The sequence below is a fragment of the Trachemys scripta genome, chromosome 9 (genome assembly GCF_013100865.1).
Source record: "Trachemys scripta elegans isolate TJP31775 chromosome 9, CAS_Tse_1.0, whole genome shotgun sequence".
In the NCBI taxonomy this organism is placed as follows: Eukaryota; Metazoa; Chordata; order Testudines; family Emydidae; genus Trachemys; species Trachemys scripta.
The window spans coordinates 49,506,141-49,524,169 of record NC_048306.1 but is presented as its reverse complement, the minus strand read 5'-3'; the positions used below and the strand labels follow the sequence as shown (position 1 = coordinate 49,524,169).

The window sequence follows — 18,029 nt, the reverse complement described above, 5'->3', positions numbered from 1 at the left end:
CCACTTCAAACTAAGATACGCAACTTCAGCTACGTGAATAACGTAGCTGAAGTCAAAGTATCTTAGTTCGAACTTACCGCGGGTCCACACGCGGCAGGCAGGCTCCCCCGTTGACTCCGCATACTCCTCTCACGGAGCAGGAGTACCGGCGTCGACGGCGAGCACTTCTGGGATTGATCTATCGCGTCTAGACAAGACGCGATAAATCAATCCCAGAAGATTGATTGCTTACTGCTGGACCCGGAGGTAAGTATAGACATACCCTAAGTTACAGGACTTACCGGTACTGCCAGAGTCCTGAGGGGGTGGGGCCTTTAAATCAACCCGGGGCTCCCAGCTTCAGAGGTGGCTGGGAGCCCCCGGGGCTCAGGGGCAAATTAAAGGGCCCAGGGCTCCGGCTGTCGCGGAGCTCCAGGCCCTTTAAATCCCAGCCCTAGCCCAGCCGCCAGAGCTGCGGGGAGGGATTTAAAGAGCTCTGGGCTTCCGGCAGGGAGCCCTTTAAATCCCCACTGCGGAAGCCGGTGCGATCCGGCACGGCGTACTGGCTCTCCTTGTGCTCCCCGAGCTGCACCAGGGAAGCACGGCGTACCGGCTTACTTTCACCTCTGACCAGCCCCCTTTCCTCATATCGTTCCGTTCTCATGACTCCTGCCCCATTAGCGCCATGCATCCTTTACTTAGCTTATGAACACAGCTCTTAATACCTAAATAATCCCCCAACGAACCTCCTGAGAAGACTGGAACAAATCTGTAGTTTCTAGGTCAAGACACTTTGAAGATAAGATGAGCCAAAAAAACAAACAAAAAAACAAAAATAGAATCTGACAACGGAATGAAACCCACTTGAGCTTCTCAGACCTCCATACCCTATCTACCCTTCCATCACAGATTTGTCCCAGCCTCTCTAGAAAGATTCTATCCCAGGTTAAGACCAACTGAGTGAAATTTTAGGTAGACCGGTTCCAGTTTTGGCAAAGCTAGGAGAAGGAGACACCAAATCAGATTTATAGCTTCCGCTTAAATATGCAGAGACTAGTGCCTTTCTCTGCAGAATCTGACTATAATTAGCTGTAAATTCAAAGGCCACCAACTCACAACCAAACTTGTCATACCCCAAGAGTTTTATGCAAAATCCAAACCAGTGTCTGCTTACCTTGTCATTACTGACTCTGTAAACAGCAGAGCTATCAGTTATGGAGGTCTGGGTGTTTCGGTAAGTGCCTGTTAACAGCTATTAAAAATAAAACAAGACAGAGGAAAATCAATCCTATTTCCAGGTTTCCGAGGAAATGTTTTTTCTACTCAATGAAATTTCAGCAAAACGATGGAATTGTCTGTTTTAGGAAATGTTAAACTGATTGTTTCCTATCATTCCAGGAACCTCCCAATCAATTAACACTGGCTGGCTCCATCTCCATGGAACACTTCCATCCCCCCCAAAAGGAAGGGCTCCAACACTGAGCCTAATTCAAAGCTGCCATTAATGCTTAATCACAGTCCAGAACGACAAGCAATTACAATGCTGTAGGCAGTTTCCTCTCAAGAAAACACTAAACATTCTTTGCTATGTATCCCAGCAGCCTTACTGGAAACAGAATAGGGAAACTGAAGACTACCCAAACAAACAAAAAGCATTGTGTCAAGCTATAATTAATTTTTACTTATGTATGAACAAGTTGTTTAATCAGCCTGATTTCTAAAATCAGGGATGAAACAACATTTAGAACAAGGTAATGGAAATACAGGAACATATAAAGAGATGAACTCAGCTTTGAGACTTTTTAAAAAAGAATAAAATAATATAGGTCTGATATTTGGCCCACTTTATAATCAAGCTGATTGGGAAAGAATGATAGATTTAAATACATGTTTTAAAAAGGCATTTACAAAGTCATCATTTCTAGTTCTTTTCAAAACTGAATAAATGTGCCAAATAGAAAAAATAGGTTTTCTAATCTTCATGTTTCAAGGAGCATTTTGCAAACAAGAGGGAATAAAACAAAGTGCAGCAGATTCTGCTTATTAGCAACCCCTCAGCAGCCTGCAAAAATTTGCCATTATCCAGCAGTTGCCAATAAGTGGAAGGCACGTTTGCAGGGCTGCAGCCATGGTAGGAAACGCTGGCCTGGGGCTTGTAGGGCTGCAGCCAAGGAAATGTGCCTGCGGGCAGCGGGGCTGCAGGCCGGATGCTGGGGCTTCTACAGTGAGTAGGGGCAGTGGGAGTCCACAGAGCTGCACAGCACCTCAACTCTCCAGGGACTGGGGCTCAGCACATCCCAGCGCTTTCTTCCCTGGTGCAGCCCAGGGAGCACAAGGAGAGGTACCGTGAAGCTCTGGCACCTGGGCTGCAGCCAGAGGTGAAAGTAAACCAGTAAGAAAATGGCTACCGATACACAGCCGACCGTATCAGCAGGGCCGCCAATTGGAGGGGTGGGGCAAAAGGGGCAGCTGTCCTGGGGCCTGCGCCAGCGGCCGTCAGAGCCCTGGCCGGCATATGCTGGGCAGTACCGAAGGGCTGGCTGGGGGAGTCTAGCCCCAACCCCACCCCTTCCACCCGAGCCGCCCCTTCCACCTTGCCCAGGACCCTGGCTGCCCTGTGTACCGGTAAGTCCATTAAGTTACTTCCCCCCCTGGCTGCAGCTCCTTTCCCCAGCCTCCCCACAGAGCCCTCAGCCCCTGACCTCCTGTGCAATTCCTGTGCACAGGCAGGCTTGCTGGGCTGCAGTCCCAGAAGGAAGCACTAGGGGCTGCAGGCAGGTTTGCTAGGCTGCGGTTAGAGAAGGCCCGGTCCAGCACTTCCTTCCTTGGCTGCAGCTTGCAAACCTACCTGCAGCTGGAGCCTTCCTCCTAAAAAATTGTCCTTAATAAATGGCATGCCACTGCCAACATCTGAATCCCATTAACCTTAAAATCAATAGGACAGGGCTGATTCCCAACAAAATGATGCTATTAACCAGAAGCTGTTAACATCCAGGTTTCTACTAAGCAGAATCTACTATACTTGCAAGTTTTAATTTAAAGAGAGTTCTCCCCTTCCACAAATGCACCCAAAGAGCCCATTAAAGGTTTGAAAAGAAGAGCATGAGCCACTCAGCTTTCATTCACCTTGCCAATCTCAGTGGCAGGAGTACTATAAAACACCCCAAACTTTACTTACTCGGACAAACAGCAGTGTTTTTCCTGAGTCACAAAGGCCTACCAGAAGCACCGTTCTCCGGCTGCTCTTCCTGCCCCGGATAAGTTTCCAAATCACTGTGGACAAAGGAAAAATTACAGGATACCAGCATATGGCCAAGCGTGCATCTGTACAAACAAATTTTGGATTTGTAATTTGCCATCAGTGGAAGTACTAGTCTAGATACAGCTCAGATGTCTTACCCCTTTTCATCTAACCTTGCTCTGAGCATTATGGAGGTGCCATAGCATCTTCACAGGTAAGCTGGCTTTGAGTTTCATACTGACGAGGTTTAATACTACCTGTTATAGATGAACAATTAGCTGTTAAAATTAAATAATACTCCCTTTAATTTTGCAAGTCCCACCATTTTTTCTCTAAATCTCTCTAGCTAACAAATGGTTCATACTAACTTTTCTAAATTTTCCATATAGCCAAACTTCACTGAAAACTCATGGACCACATCTGAAGATATTCAGCTGCAACAGAGCAAAGGCTCTGGGATCCTAGTTTTCCATGATACAAAAAAACAAAATTCTCTGATAATAAAAACAACAAAAATCTGCCTTTTTCCACAATTAAGATGAAACATTGAACTTCAGTTTCCCGAGCCCCGATATATATAGGTTTCAGTTTGAACACGTTTTATTGATATACAATAGAACCTCAGGTTTCAGAGTAGCAGCCGTGTTAGTCTGTAGCCGCAAAAAGAACAGGAGTACTTGTGGCACCTTAGAGACTAACAAATTTATTAGAGCATAAGCTTTCGTGGACTACAGCCCACTTCTTCGGATGCATATAGAGTGAAACATAGAACCTCATTTATCCGAGCCTCCATTATCTGGCTCTCCATATTAAGCGAACCACCAGCCACCAGGGGCTGACTGCCTGAGCTCTCACCTCATCTTAAAATAAGGGATAGAAAGTTCTTTGCCAGTTCTCCTGATTATCCCAATTTCTGATTATCTGATCTGGCCCCAGTCCTAATTAGATCGGATAAATGGGGTTCCACTGTAAATTAAAAGCGCATTCAAAAATCAACCACAAGAGGGGGTGATTGTGCACACTGAATTTGTGACACTGGTACTTTCGGTACGTTAGGGGGTTGGGGTACCGGGCCGGGGGGTAGACCAAACAGCCTGCCGGGGTGGCCGGGGGAAAGCGGGCCGACGGGAGGCGAGCCGAGGTACCGGGCCGCGCAGCGAGTCGGGGTGTCATGCCGCAGTCACTCACGCAGGGTCAGGGCCACGGCCAGCAGCGCCAGCAGCACCGAGAGCAGGGTCGAGTCCGGCACTTGCAGCTCCTGCCGCAGCGAGTCCAGGTAGGGCTGCAGCCCGCTTCGCTGGTCGCCCTCCGACGCCATCCCCTGCCCCGCGCTGATAGCCACGTGTCCCCAGTCGTGGCCTGCGCCGTCAGAGCGCCGCACCGTGCAGATGCATCATGGGAAACGTAGTTCCCCGCCCACACTCTCGCCGCAAGGGCTCTCGGGAGTTGTGGTCCTCCAGGGCCTTCTCTGGAAAGCCTCATGGGAGTTGCAGTCTGCAGGCAATTGCTGCCAAACAGTCTGTAAAACTTTTAACAGCGACTCTTCTTTTTGCACCAGGGTCACTGGCGGTCATGCCTACTTCCTGCTCCCACGTAGGACAGCCAGCATCGCCACCACACCAGGATTTATCAATTTATAACGCCAAATAGTTCCAGAGCATAGTGGGCCATTTCCCACAGGCTTGACAAGATAGCAGTTCATGGGTCACCAGAGTGACTTGCATGAGCTCCACAGCTAAACAGGCAGTTATATGGAGCACTGTGGGAGTAAGGAAAATATTAATCCTTAATCAGCCTGCTGCTGCATTCTTGAATTCTACATATTACATAGTATATTCCATACAAAAAATGGCATTAAGAGAACATTATTAGCATTGCAAAGTCAAGTACTCAAAAGTTAGGAAAGGTCAGGATTAAGGCTGTTTAGCAACCTGAAGTGTGCCCCCTTGTGTTTGTATATTGTCTCTAATTACATGAGTACATACAGTACAATATTTTCCACAGGGCCCCTACTAAATTTCTAGATATGTAGTGAATTTTTGGATATAAATAATCCATTTGAAATTACTCACATTTGATGGTACTGGTTTTTAACACATAGGGCTTGCTCCTCTAAAAATAACACCTCAGCAAGCTGCTGCTAGTAGAAGCTAAAATCATTAAGTACGCCTGAGATGTAAATTAGCAAAGCAGAGGCTACTCTCTATGATTCCTCTCCAGCTCACTAACTCCTGTTCTCCTAATACTCAGACCAATAGTTTTCTTAATAAATATGTACATGGAGAGCTACAGCAAACAAGGGGTCCAAGTTACAAGCCTACTTCTGTTCCCGGTCAAGCAACTGCTGTACTCGAGTTGAGTGAGAGAGGTCCATGCAGTGAAAGCATCACACGCTACTAAAAAGAGAAAAGGTGCCTGTCTGAGAATACACAGAGGCCTGAAAACATGCTGTCACTCTGCAAAGTAAAAACTGGCCATTTATGATCTGATTTCAGAATTACTGACCTCAAAGCTTTCAAAAATAATGAGGCAGGGCCCCCTAGAAATCATGGGCTTAAAAATCTTGAGGTTTTTTTAAATAATAAATTTTGGATTCTTTTTCTATGCCTTCTTTTGCACAGACTCTAGGAGGCACACTTAAGCTTTTTCAAGTTTTTCTCTGCAAACATCAGACCTATACGTTTCCTTTTTTTTTGTTAATGAAAGCTGAGGTTACTTTTCACACAGTCTCTTGACTGTAGCAGTTGGGGAAAACTCCAACCAATCACAAGTGTTAGCAACACTGGCCCAGATCAGTGGGGACAACCAGGACATACGGGCCCTAAAAAAATCCCAAACTAGTGTTTAAATAATCCAAAGGGAACTCTGAAACTGAAGCCCCTGAGTCAAATATCCTGTATTTTAAGAGCACTGCTATAAATTACAGATCAGCACTCTTGCTCAGCAAGGTAGCTTAACCTGACTGCACTTTGTAAGCCCTTTCAGGATTCAGCCTGAAGCAAACTGGGCTGCACTAGAAATAACAAGTGTGCTATCCAGGGCTGGTGGAGGGTCCAGGGCTCTCCACAGTGGCCCAGGCTCCCTGGGTGGCTCTTACCACGGCCAAGATCCAGCTTCTGGCCTGGCCAGTAGGCGGGGCCTATGGGGAAGAGGAGGAGCAGGGGTGAGACTGGCGCTTCCTCTGAGCCTCAGGCAGGTGCAGAGCTGGGACAAATACCGTCCTGGAGTCATTCAGCCCAGGACTTGAACGCTGCATTTTGAGACTGTCCCACCCAATTCGGGTCACCCTAAGCAGATATGACCCTTAACTTTAATGGCTGTATGCTGACTGGCCAACAGATATGCTAAGCAGGTTGGCCGGAGCTGGGAGAAGATACTTCCTCCTACTTGTCTGCAGTGTTACTACCTCATGCAACTTTTTCACAAGTGGACCAGATTTAGGCGGGGCTTGGGCCCAGTCTGGCGTTAAGAAGCCACAGCCCCCTAGCAAATCTTAGCCCTATGATTGGTCCCTGCCCTACTTTTCCATGTGACAGAACAACCAATCAGAGCTGCTGCAAGAAGGGGTTGGCTAATGTTCTCCTAGATCAGGGGTGGGCAAACTTTTTGGCCCTAGGACCACATCGGGTACAGAAATTGTATGGAGGGCCAAGTAAGGAAGGCTGGGGGAGGCTATGCCTCCCCAAACAGCGAGGCGTGGCCTGGCCCCTGCCCCCTGTCCAGCCCCCCGGAACTCCCGCATCCTATCCAAACACCCCTGCTTTCTGTCCCCTGACCATCCCGCCGGGACGCCCATCCCCTATCCAATCTCCCCTGCTCCCCACCCCCTGACCGCCTCCCTGAGGCCCCCCCACCCCCTCTTCAACCCTCCTTGCTCTCTCTGCCCCACGTTACCTGTTCCTACCTACCAGAACAGGTTAACCCCCCTACCCCTCCTGTGAGAATAGTGTCAGCTACTGGGGTGGGGGAGTGCACCCCAAGAGTGTGCCTAGGGACCCGAAGATAGGGGCAGCGCCTGGGCTCTGTTCCAACTCTGGAGGCTGAAAGCCCTCCGGGATTCAGTTGCTAGATCCTCACACAGCAGTCTGGGAGTAGCCAAGAAGGGTACTTGACTGGTCGGAGCATGCATTCTCTGAGAGAGTTGATGTGTCAATACTTCGGAGGTTTTAGCTGGTTCGATACAATTGTCCTTCTGGAAAAGCACACAATCTAAATTTTCCATGCAGTGAACTATGTTTATTTGCTGCTTACAGGTGCCAACCTATTGCATCAGAAATGCTGGTCATGTAGCATTAGTGGAAATTGCAGCTCAATGTTTCTGACTGGTTCCACTTGGTATCTAAGGTTTGGTGCTGAATAAGCTCTACTGGTTTGGGTTATTCTGGGTATGTATTATTATTATTTGTATTACCATAGCAGCTATATAAATGCATTGTTAGTGCTTCCAAAGAAATACGATAGGCACACAATACACACTGAAAAATAAATATGTACATTTCTGTGAGGCCGGCTTGTGCTATTCTGTGTATTTGATAGCATTCTGTAATAGCTGAGACTCCAAATGCAAAGGAGAATTTCAAACTGAATCACAGCAAGCCCAATGTTAGACTCTGAGATTTTATTTCTTGCTCTGGTGACAGCAGGGAGTCAAACGTCATGAGAACAGGCTAGACACCTCTTCAATGGTGAGTTAAAGGGGGGGAAGAGACAGCAGCAGTGGGACCCCAGCTAGCTAGAGTTCAGTGCTGAGAACGCTACAAGGAATGAAGCATCCAGATTTTTCCTCCCACTGTGAGGCGCTCCCGTTAATCTGATCAGTCCAAGTCACTGAAGCTGCAGACCTGGAGGAGTTCTGTAAGGGGAAGAGAACAGGCAGATTCAGATATTGCTGGCAGCTTGTTTAAACAGAAAATAAACACATTTCACATTCTACCAGCACAGATAACACTACAGTAACAATCTTTCCATGTGGAAAACATACCCTAGGTTTACATGCACAAAATGCTACAAAGAGCTGTCCCAACCCAGTCCCGACAGGATTTCACTGTTTGGAATGGATCAGGGGCAGGCTGCTCAGAGCTACTCTGGCCATGTGTTCTCCAAGCAGGAAGCCCCATAGGAAATGGGGCAGGAGCACTGGCTGGCTGGAGAGCTCACAGCAATATATTGTTTCTAGCGCTCTCTGAATCATAGAATATCAGGGTAGGAAGGGACCGCAGGAGGTCATCTAGTCCAACCCCCTGCTCAAAGCAGGACCAATCCCCAACTAAATCATCCCAGCCAGGGCTTTGTCAAACCTGACCTTAAAAACCTCTAAGGAAGGAGATTCCACCACCTCCCTAGGTAACCCATTCTAGTGTTTCACCATCCTCCTAGTGAAAAAGTTTTTCCTAATATCCAACTTAAACCTCCCCCACTGCAACTTGAGACCATTATTCCTTGTTCTGTCATCTGCTACCATTGAGAACAGTCTAGAGCCATCCTCTTTGGAACCCTCTTTCAGGTAGTTGAAAGCAGCTATCAAATCCCCCTTCATTCTTCTCTTCTGCAGACTAAACAATCCCAGTTCCCTCAGCCTCTCCTCATAAGTCATGTGCTCCAGCCCCCTAATCATTTTTGTTGCCCTCCGCTGGACTCTTTCCAATTTTTCCACATCCTTCTTGTAGTGTGGGGCCCAAAACTGGACACAGTATTCCTCACCAATGTCGAATAGAGGGGAATGATCACGTCCCTCGATCTGCTGGCAATGCCCCTACTTATACAGCCCAAAATGCCATTAGCCTTCTTGGCAACAAGGGCACACTGTCGACTCATATCCAGCTTCTCGTTCACTGTAACCACTAGGTCTTTTTCTGCAGAACTGCTTCCTAGCCATTCGGTCCCTAGTCTGTAGCAGTGCATGGGATTCTTCCGTCCTAAGTGAAGTTCCAGTTGGGGAATAAACTTTCATAATATTAGTGGTCAGTGGACTGGATGGGCTCAAGGGACTTGTTAAGAGGCTCCTAGGGCACTGGTTCAAATCTGTGCCAGGTCAGCAGGGGCCAAGAGTTGCTACCATTCACTGAGTGGACGGTGGACTGTGTGAAATGAACTGGTGATCTCAGGCTAGATTCTTAGTGGACACAAGTCCACATCACAAAAGCTACCTTCCGTTCTTGGCTTCTCCTCTAATTTGCCGCCTTCTTGGCAATTTCAGAGGAGAGGCCAAGTACTGAATGGACGTGAAAAAGGAACTTGTCGTCTCTTCTCCTAAGATGTATTTCTACAGAACAGAACTGAGCACATTGGCGGGGCAGGGAAAGTTGCATCCCCACTTCTCATACTGTACCTATACTAGAGATAAATAACAGACTTTAGTGTCTGGTGATACCAATCCAGCATGGTTCAACTCATAACATTTTTATAAGACAAAAAGATGTATTGGTATCTTCATAAGTTGTTGCCTTCATTTTGCTTGGAAAACTGGACTGGGCAGTGACAAACATAACTCCCGTCTCCCTCGAGCCCCAGCTCCCCATGATATTCATATCTATGCAGCAGACAGATGCAGTTCATCTATTTCTCATCTGGGTTTGTTACAGTTACCTGATGGTGAGCACTTATTGAGACTAGAGATAGAATCAAAGTAGTCTTTTCCCAGGTACTGCTCATAGGTTGTTCCTCTGGAGAGTTGAATCAGGCACGTGGTGGAATCCTTGAATAAAAGGTCCTTGGTTTCAGACTGAAACATCTGGAAGATAGCTTTCTGAGATCCACGGCTTCCATACAATGCCTGAAATACAGGAATGAACAGGTAAATGGACATAGATGAAAGCAAAGACTCAGCTTCATGCAGAGTCAGATCATCTGTATGGCGTAAAGCTGGAGAAAGTTCTCTCACCATCAACAGAACAATGTAAGAAAAAATATTTGCATACACTCCCAAAAGAACTTCCTTCTACAGGGACGGGAGGAGAGCAGAAGAATCCACGAAATCCAGTAGGGGGCCTCACCATGCAGATTTACCTGAAAAGAGCTCAGATACCACGGTGATGAGCAAGGTAGAAAGCCCTAATACAGAGAGCAGGGACTGCAGTATGAAGCCATGTATCACTACATGACTGGTCTTAATCAGTTTTGGTCCTATAGAAATAGTGAGAGATCTCAAAATACATATTTTCCTCATGCAGAGGGCTGGATTCTCCGGTCTCACAAGTTCACTTTGCAGCTCAATTTAAGGTGGCCAGAGATTCCCATAAGACAATTCCTCTTGTAAACCAGGTGTGATGTTGTACCCCATAATGCTTTATAAAAATATGCTTATGAGTGTAAATATGACATAACTGGAATATGTTTTATGCTAGATATGCCATGTAACATATCTTTGCAAAGATTATGTTCTACTGAATGTATTCATCCTATTCGTATGCATGTATCATTTTTATATCTGAAGTTATGAGTGTTGGCTCTATGCTTGTATTTAAAGTGTTTGCTGTAGGAAGCACATAAGGCAGATTTGGTCAACATAGTGTGAAGGGGTTCTTCAAGTAATTGGGAGTACTTAGCTAACAATGGACCTGGAGAGACGCCAATCCACATCTGAGCTTTCCTGGGAATGTTCAAACTAACATGTAAGCAATGGCATCGGCCTGTAAAGAACTGAGTCATGCATGGACATGTGACTTGCCCATGTGACTCCAGAACTCCATCTTGTAGCTGTGATTCTGCACAGGAGAACACTAGGAGTTTCCATCCACGAGAGAGACTATATAAGGCCCTAGAAAACCCCTCCATTTTGTCTTCAGCTGGCTCAAGAGATAACCTCTGCACCCCAAAGAGATGCCTGAAAGAAACTGGAACAAAGGACAGTAACTACAGGGGTGTGAGTGATTGCTGGACCCAGACTATGTGGAAGTCTAGTCTGTCAAAGAAGCTTATTGGACCATCTCTGAGGGTGAAATTTACCTGCATTTAGTTTCCTACTGTATTAGACTTAGACGTGCGTGTTTTCGTTTTATTTTGCTTGGTAATTTACTTTGTTCTGTCTGTTATTACTTGGAACCACTTAAATCCTACTTTTTATATTTAATAAAATCACATTTCCCTTATTAATTAACCTAGAGCAAGTATTAATACCTGGGGGAGCAAACAGCTGTGCATCTCTATCAGTGTTGTAGAGGGCAAACAATTTGAGTTTACCTTGTATAAGCTTTATACAGAGTAAAATGGAGTTGTTTGGGGTTTGGACCCCATTGGGAGCTGGGTATCTGGATGCTGGAGACAGGAGCACTTCTTAAGCTGTTTTCAGTTAAGCCTGCAGCTTTTGGGGGACATGGTTCAGACCAGGGTATGTGTTTGTAGCAGGCTAGCATGTCTGGCACAACCAGGCGGGGTACCGAAGTTCCAAGCTGCCAGGGAAAACGAGCTTAGAGGTAGTCTCAGCACATCAGGTGGCAGTCCTAAGGGGGTTTCTGTGACCCAACCCATCACAGCAGGAATCTCTGCCAGCAAAAGGAGAAGGTCCTGATCCATTCTACTTTTCTTGCAATGGTATGAAACACTATTTGTGCGTTCAGATTTCCAGTAGATGAGACCGAATATGGAAACAAGCTGAAACTGAGTGAAAAGTTTATATGGTCTGTGATGCCATAAAATATCTGACTTATGGCATCCTATGGGACTGGCACCAATGCCCGCCAAAGTCAATGGGAGACCTTTCATTAAATGCAATGGGCTGTTAGAAAATTGGGCTGATTGGATGAAAAAAATTCAGTGTGATAGACTGCCCCTCTTCTATTTCATTTGTAGCAGTATGGTCATCCACTCTCATGAATCCAAACACTGATACAGCCAACTATGTCTGGATTTGAACAGGGAGTTGGACTTGCTGATAAGAGTTTCTAACACTGGCGTATGTCACTTATGCATGACCTGTTATTGGTTCACTCTAAATGCTAAGAGGGGAATATAAAAACAAGCTGAAAAGATTTCTGCCCCAGTACTGACCTGTTGGTTTATCAGCATCTCACGGACAGCAGTTGCTCTGTCTGGACGTGTGACCACAGCATGGGCAGGAACTAGAGCCAGGTGGCATTTCTTGTATTCTTCAGTACGGGCGCGATTTCCATCCCGGCACAGCAACTCGAATTGGTCACTTCTCAGCCCCTTTGCCCAGTCAGCATTATTATGTCCTTGAAAGAGAATTAGGTGGAGGCTCTAGAGCTGTTTGACAGCACCAGGCTTTGCTCTGAGTGTGGCTGCCTATGGGGGGTATCATTGGGAATGTCTGTGTGTGCGCTTGTATTTGGATACATGCCCGTGTCTAGGAGATGTACTGACTAGAGCTCAACAGGAAGCAGCTAGCGTGGGGGGAGACAGGGCAATCTGGAGGATTTATTCACACATCTTCTATTAATATTCATTCTACTAGAGGATGTATCTAAACCCCCCTAGGCTGGCTTGAAGACCATAGCCAGGGCTTGTGGAAATGGTATTGAACTCTCAGGTGTACAGACAGTGACTGGCAGACTCTGTGACAGGCTGGCAGGAGCGAGAACCCTGCATGAAGCTGTTGAGTGGGAGTTGGGCTGACTGGGGCAGGTGTGGCTTGTTAATTCCATGAGGAAGGAAGAGAAGGGGGCATAGCCTGTGGTCAGAGAACTAGGGACAGAGACAGCCTGTCCCTGCAGGAAGCCCTGGGACCAGTCTTGGGGAGAAAGCCTGGACTGGGGTTTCTGTTCTATGATTGTTGTTTGAGTTACCAGTGAAGTCATATCCCAGGAAAGGGGTAAGACTGATCTCAGACAGAACGGGCAGGCTTTATCTGGAGCAGGGTGGGCATGCCATCTGCTCCCCAACACCAGAGCAAGGTGAGCAGGACTTGAGCCATAGACTGCAGTGACCAGCCACTGGAGTCGGAAGCTAGCACTAGTGTGTGTGCGCCCACCCAAATCTGCACATTTCTATCCCTGAGCAGATAACAAGGCTTTGCCCTCCTATGACCCGATCCAAAGCCCATTGAAGGTGATGGAAAGACTCCCATTGACTTCAGCTGGCTTTGGCTCAAGCCCATAGAGCACAGTGGGACGGCGATGAAGGGAAGCAATGCTACTAGAACCATGTGCTTCAGCAGCAGCTAAGTCAGCATGGGGTATTCCCACCATCATGATGAAGCGCTCCCCTTCTCCACAGCCCTTTCTATTCTCTATGCTTACTGACAGATCTAGTCCTAGACCTTTACAGCCAGACTGTCTGTACCATAGGTTTCACGAGTATCCAGTCTAGTCATTTATGGAGTCTAATGTCAAGGTGAAATAATCACATACCATCGGTGTTCTCACTGACAATTGTGTGCTTAACAAAGGCCACGTCTCCCTTCTCAACCAGGCACCTAACAAATACCGAGAGAGAAGACAATCAGGAGTTACAGGTGTTGTGAATCGTTGCCTTCCCTGCAGATCTGCTGTTGACACTTGTCATCTTTTGTGACCTAAACCTGTGAGCACTTTTAGCTCTGTTAGAATTGACACAGAATTGACAAGGACAGTTAAAACGTAACCTTTTATCACCAGCAATGTGCAGAGTCCAGCATGCATTTCACCACTGACACTTTTTAATTTAACAGAAAAGATAAGCTTTGTCCAATGAATAAGAAACATGTGTGCTGTTGTTAATTATTATTATTTATTTTATTTATTTTGTTGTTGCATGACTAAATTTGCCACCCTCAAAATCCTTGTCATATCTGTCAGTGAGGATCCTGGCTATACATTTCAATAGCGCTAGCCTGTGAAAGGTGGAGCTTACACCAAAACTACTGCGAGCCGTGAAGCACTGCTGCATTGGGTCATTTCTTTACCAGTAGGGAGTGAAACACAATTAATTGCCTGGCAAGGCTCGTACCAGCACAAGCTATTTAATCCTGAGCTGTTGGAGGGTGCCAAGGAGCTGGCCCCTGGGGCAGGAACTGGCCCATAGATTCTCCTTTGGGATCATACAACAGAGTTTGGGGGAAGATTTAAAAAATGCGTTCCTGTTCTCCCTTTCAGTTAAAGGGTAAGATCTAGTGGCCCTGCCCTGTGGGAAGGCTAAAGTTCCAGTCCCCATCTGCTATTGCTCCTCCCCCTCCTGAAGGAGTAGCACTGCTGGGGCTTTGTAGGGAGTTATGAGGAGAAAGATGGTCTCTGCACAGTGGGGCCTGAAGGGAAGAGGAAATTAGAGTGAGGGGAAAGAGGTAGGATTCTCAGGGCTCTGTCAGCAGGGGCAGGGCTCTCACTCCATCACCGCCCAAGGAACACCTAGTATTATATTGGAGTCACTTACCGGAAGGCCCCACTGTATCCGTAGTATCTCTCATTGCTGTTGGCGGCACATATGTAATTTGGTGGGAGGCTGCTGCCTGAGCCCACACACAACTCGCAGAGTGGTGAGGTAAGTGGAGATCCAGGAGCACAGCCTTTACTGAAGAACTTATCTGCCAGGAGGAATATAGAACACCTGTTGTATATTTCCTCTCTGGCTCTTGCTTTTCTCTTTCCTTAATGAGAATCTTCATATGATTCATCATTATTAGGCCTTGAAATAATTTAAATTAGTTGAAAAGAAAACTAAAACCTCTTTAAAAGACTTAGGAGGCATTTCCTTAGAAACCATCAGTTCCCATGCTGCACCTGTACAAAGTGAAGTTATGGACAGAGAAACTCACAGTAAGAAACAGACACATCTTTGTTGTGCACCAGTTTTTCAGCATGAGACTCAAAGCCAATGACAGGTAATTTGGAAATAAGTATTATTTGTGTTGCAGTCATGGCCCAGGATCCCACTGATCTAGGTGCTGTACAGACAGTGAGCAAAAAGACACTCCCTGCCCCCAAAGAGTTTACAATCTAGGTAACATCTTCAGCCTAAGAAATGGCAGAGGCTGCATAAGGGAAACATTGTGAATTGGACCACTGTCAATATGGGTCAGGGTTTGATCTAACAACCCTCACAGCAGGAAGACAGATTTTGCTACTTTGGTCCAGATTGGGGCTCTATCTGGTCCAGCAGCCTGTCTCCAATCATAGCTGATACCAGCTGCTCTAGAAGAAAGTGCAAGAAACCCAATTTCTGCCCAAGCCCTGGTCTTTTTCATCCTGGCTATTAGAACTCTAGATAGGCTTGTTATCCCTACAAATGACCATTGCTTGTTTCATGTTCAATAATATCTGCTAAAGAAACAGACTGACATGCCACTTCCGACTGCTGCTCCATCAGGGTAAGAAATACTCAAGTCCATCTCAGGGAAACGTGGCTCCTTGAAACCTTTAACAAAGCAGCATTTCCCACATGCCAGCACCCAACCAGCATCCAGGAGTCACCAGAGACTCAAAGGCCAGACAAGAGCTGTGGGATGAGGCTCTTGCTCTCTAGCACTGGCCCCCTGATGTCTGTACTGGGGACACGGACACACACAGTCGCTGTGAGAAGTTGGTACACAAGTTGACTCACCAAAGTCGCAGCTCCCGGTTTCATTGTGAATCAAGCCCATGGGGACATTCCAGCCAGCAGTTCTCCCAACAGCTGTATGACAAGACTTCTTATCACGCAGGTTCTTCCAGGTGATACTGGGGTTGGATTTCTTCACCACAGCCACAGCATAATAAGTTTCTGTCACAGAGCAGAAGGAAAAGGAAGTGAAGCAGGCGAGTCAAACCTGAACCAGAATTGACATCCAAGGTTTCAGAATTCTTTTCATCCTTTCCCTCCATAGAGAGGATCTACAAATGGGAACAACAAGAATACTGTGTCCTCCTACAGCCTATCCACCCCAGGATACAGAGGGTTTTACAGGTGTGATGCATTTAGCCCCACAATACCCCTCTGATAGTATCCCCATTATTTTTCTCCCCACAGGTGGGGAAATTGAGGCACTAGGTCATTAAATGATTTGCCCAGTCACACAGGAAGTCTGTGTCAGGGCCAGAGATATAGCATATGCCTTCTGATTTCCAGTCCTGCCCCTTGACTACAAGACCAGCCTGCTTCTCTGTTTGGGGGAATACTTCTACTAAAGCCTATTTTCTAGTACTGTATCTCAGGCCTTCTGTCCCTGTGGTGTAATGTGTTGGCATATTGGCGCTCCACATAGACTGTCTCCCTGCCACTCTTCCACACTTTGCAGTGGGATCAGCTGGTGGATCCATGTAATCACAGATCCAGCAGGCCACACATCCGCCATTCTGCTAACAATGAAGATCCAGCTGAGCACAACTCGACAATATACTGGAACAGACAGACACTGATGCCTGAGCTTTCCGAGGGCTGAACACCCCAATTCCCCACCACAGAGCCTCCTATTTCTGATCCCTTTCAGGCCATCTGCTCCCATGGGGGAAAGGATGCAGGAACTGGCCCTGATGTGTCTGTGGTGAGGAGACCGGTATTTGAGTGGGGGCTCCCCACCCTTTCCAGGTTCAAAGCCTAGGGAAAAGGTTTTTCCTCTCCCCCTCCCTTAAGGACGAATGGCCCATGTTCCACAATAAGACAGAAGAGAGGTTGATGTCTTCCTTAAAAGCCAACATCATGTTTATTCAGTGCTCCTGACAGTGAATGCTTCCCTGCCAGGCCACTAGGAACTGGTCTGAACCTGGCAAACCCATGTCATGTAGGTCAGTGAATGGGCAGCAGTCAATAACACCATCTGTGGTACTGATGTGATTTGATCAGTGACCTAGCAGTAGCAAGTACTATATCCCATTAGCAATTCCTGGAGATATTAAGTTCCTCTAGAGGGGTTTATGTTGAATAACATGAAATCAGACTTTCTAGATATCATAAGAGAACTTGGGTTCCTTTCTGTATATGAGGCTCCTCTAAAGATTTCCCCCTTATTGGGCCAGCAGCAGGGTTTGAACCCAAGACCTTCAACATTAAAAGTCTGAACCTCTACAACTTGAGCAAACGGACTAACCAGATGCAGGCTCAAAGCTCCCTATGGATCAGCCAATGGGGGGGGGGGGGGGGCTGTGTAATACACTCTGAACAGTGGTTACCACAAATGTTCATGTGAACACAGGAATTGCCATCCTAGAACATATCACCTAGTCTGCTCCAGTCTCTGACCCAGGCTAGCACAAGAGCTTTCAGAGGAAGACAACAAAAATCCTGCATAATCCACCTGGCTAGTTGGGCAATATTATATCAAGGGGTAAATCTCTTCCTAACCCCATTTCTTTACATTCTTTGGGTAATTAACTTGTTCCCTTCAGTATGTACTACCTTGACCTTGCTTTTCTGTTGTATTTTATCTGAAATCATGTTGTCAAATTGACTAGTTTGGGTAGGTCCTTATGTCGTTCCTCCCTGTGCTCCTTAATCTAAATAACTGACGGCCATTAGCAAACTTTCCCCTTTACTACTGGATCTGTGTACCAGATCATTACTAAATACACTGTACACAAAGATCCCCGTAGCCATCTTTGTGGTGAATGTTGGCCATTTATTCCTAACCCTTAGCTTTCTGTTTCTTGACCAATTTATTTTTTCAGTTTACTCTAGGTCAGGATTTTATCTTCTGCCCCTTTGTTACCAATAATTACCTCCAGGTGCTCCTTCATTCTGGCATCGTGTAACGTCATCTGAAATGGGAAAGAGGAGGAGATTTCAGATAGAGAGCTCTTCAAAAGCAAGTGTGCAGTTAATGCTAAAAATAGGTTTTCCCGGCACTGTGTATATATCTAGCTCTGTAAGGATTCCATTCACAGCAGTGGTTTCTCTGTGGGGCAGGTGGCAAGTTACTTTCTGAAGAAGCCTTAATTCAGAAAGGGACAGAAGTAGCTGGTCTAACATC

The 18,029-nt window shown here is 46.5% G+C and overlaps 1 protein-coding gene across 1 annotated transcript in view; it reads right to left on the bottom strand.

The window, feature by feature from the left end:
* Positions 1-18,029, bottom strand: part of LOC117882963 (ovotransferrin-like) — a 56,225-nt gene that overhangs the window by 22,889 nt on the left and 15,307 nt on the right. The window contains exons 11-21 of the mRNA XM_034781861.1: positions 17,779-17,817; positions 15,689-15,847; positions 14,522-14,672; positions 13,525-13,589; positions 12,206-12,390; positions 9,806-9,992; positions 8,049-8,072; positions 6,318-6,359; positions 4,409-4,606; positions 3,158-3,252; positions 1,154-1,231 (exon numbers count right to left, since the gene is read on the bottom strand). Coding sequence (XP_034637752.1) covers positions 1,154-1,231; positions 3,158-3,252; positions 4,409-4,606; positions 6,318-6,359; positions 8,049-8,072; positions 9,806-9,992; positions 12,206-12,390; positions 13,525-13,589; positions 14,522-14,672; positions 15,689-15,847; positions 17,779-17,817 — 1,223 coding nt within the window. The remainder of the gene's footprint in view (positions 1-1,153; positions 1,232-3,157; positions 3,253-4,408; positions 4,607-6,317; positions 6,360-8,048; positions 8,073-9,805; positions 9,993-12,205; positions 12,391-13,524; positions 13,590-14,521; positions 14,673-15,688; positions 15,848-17,778; positions 17,818-18,029) is intronic.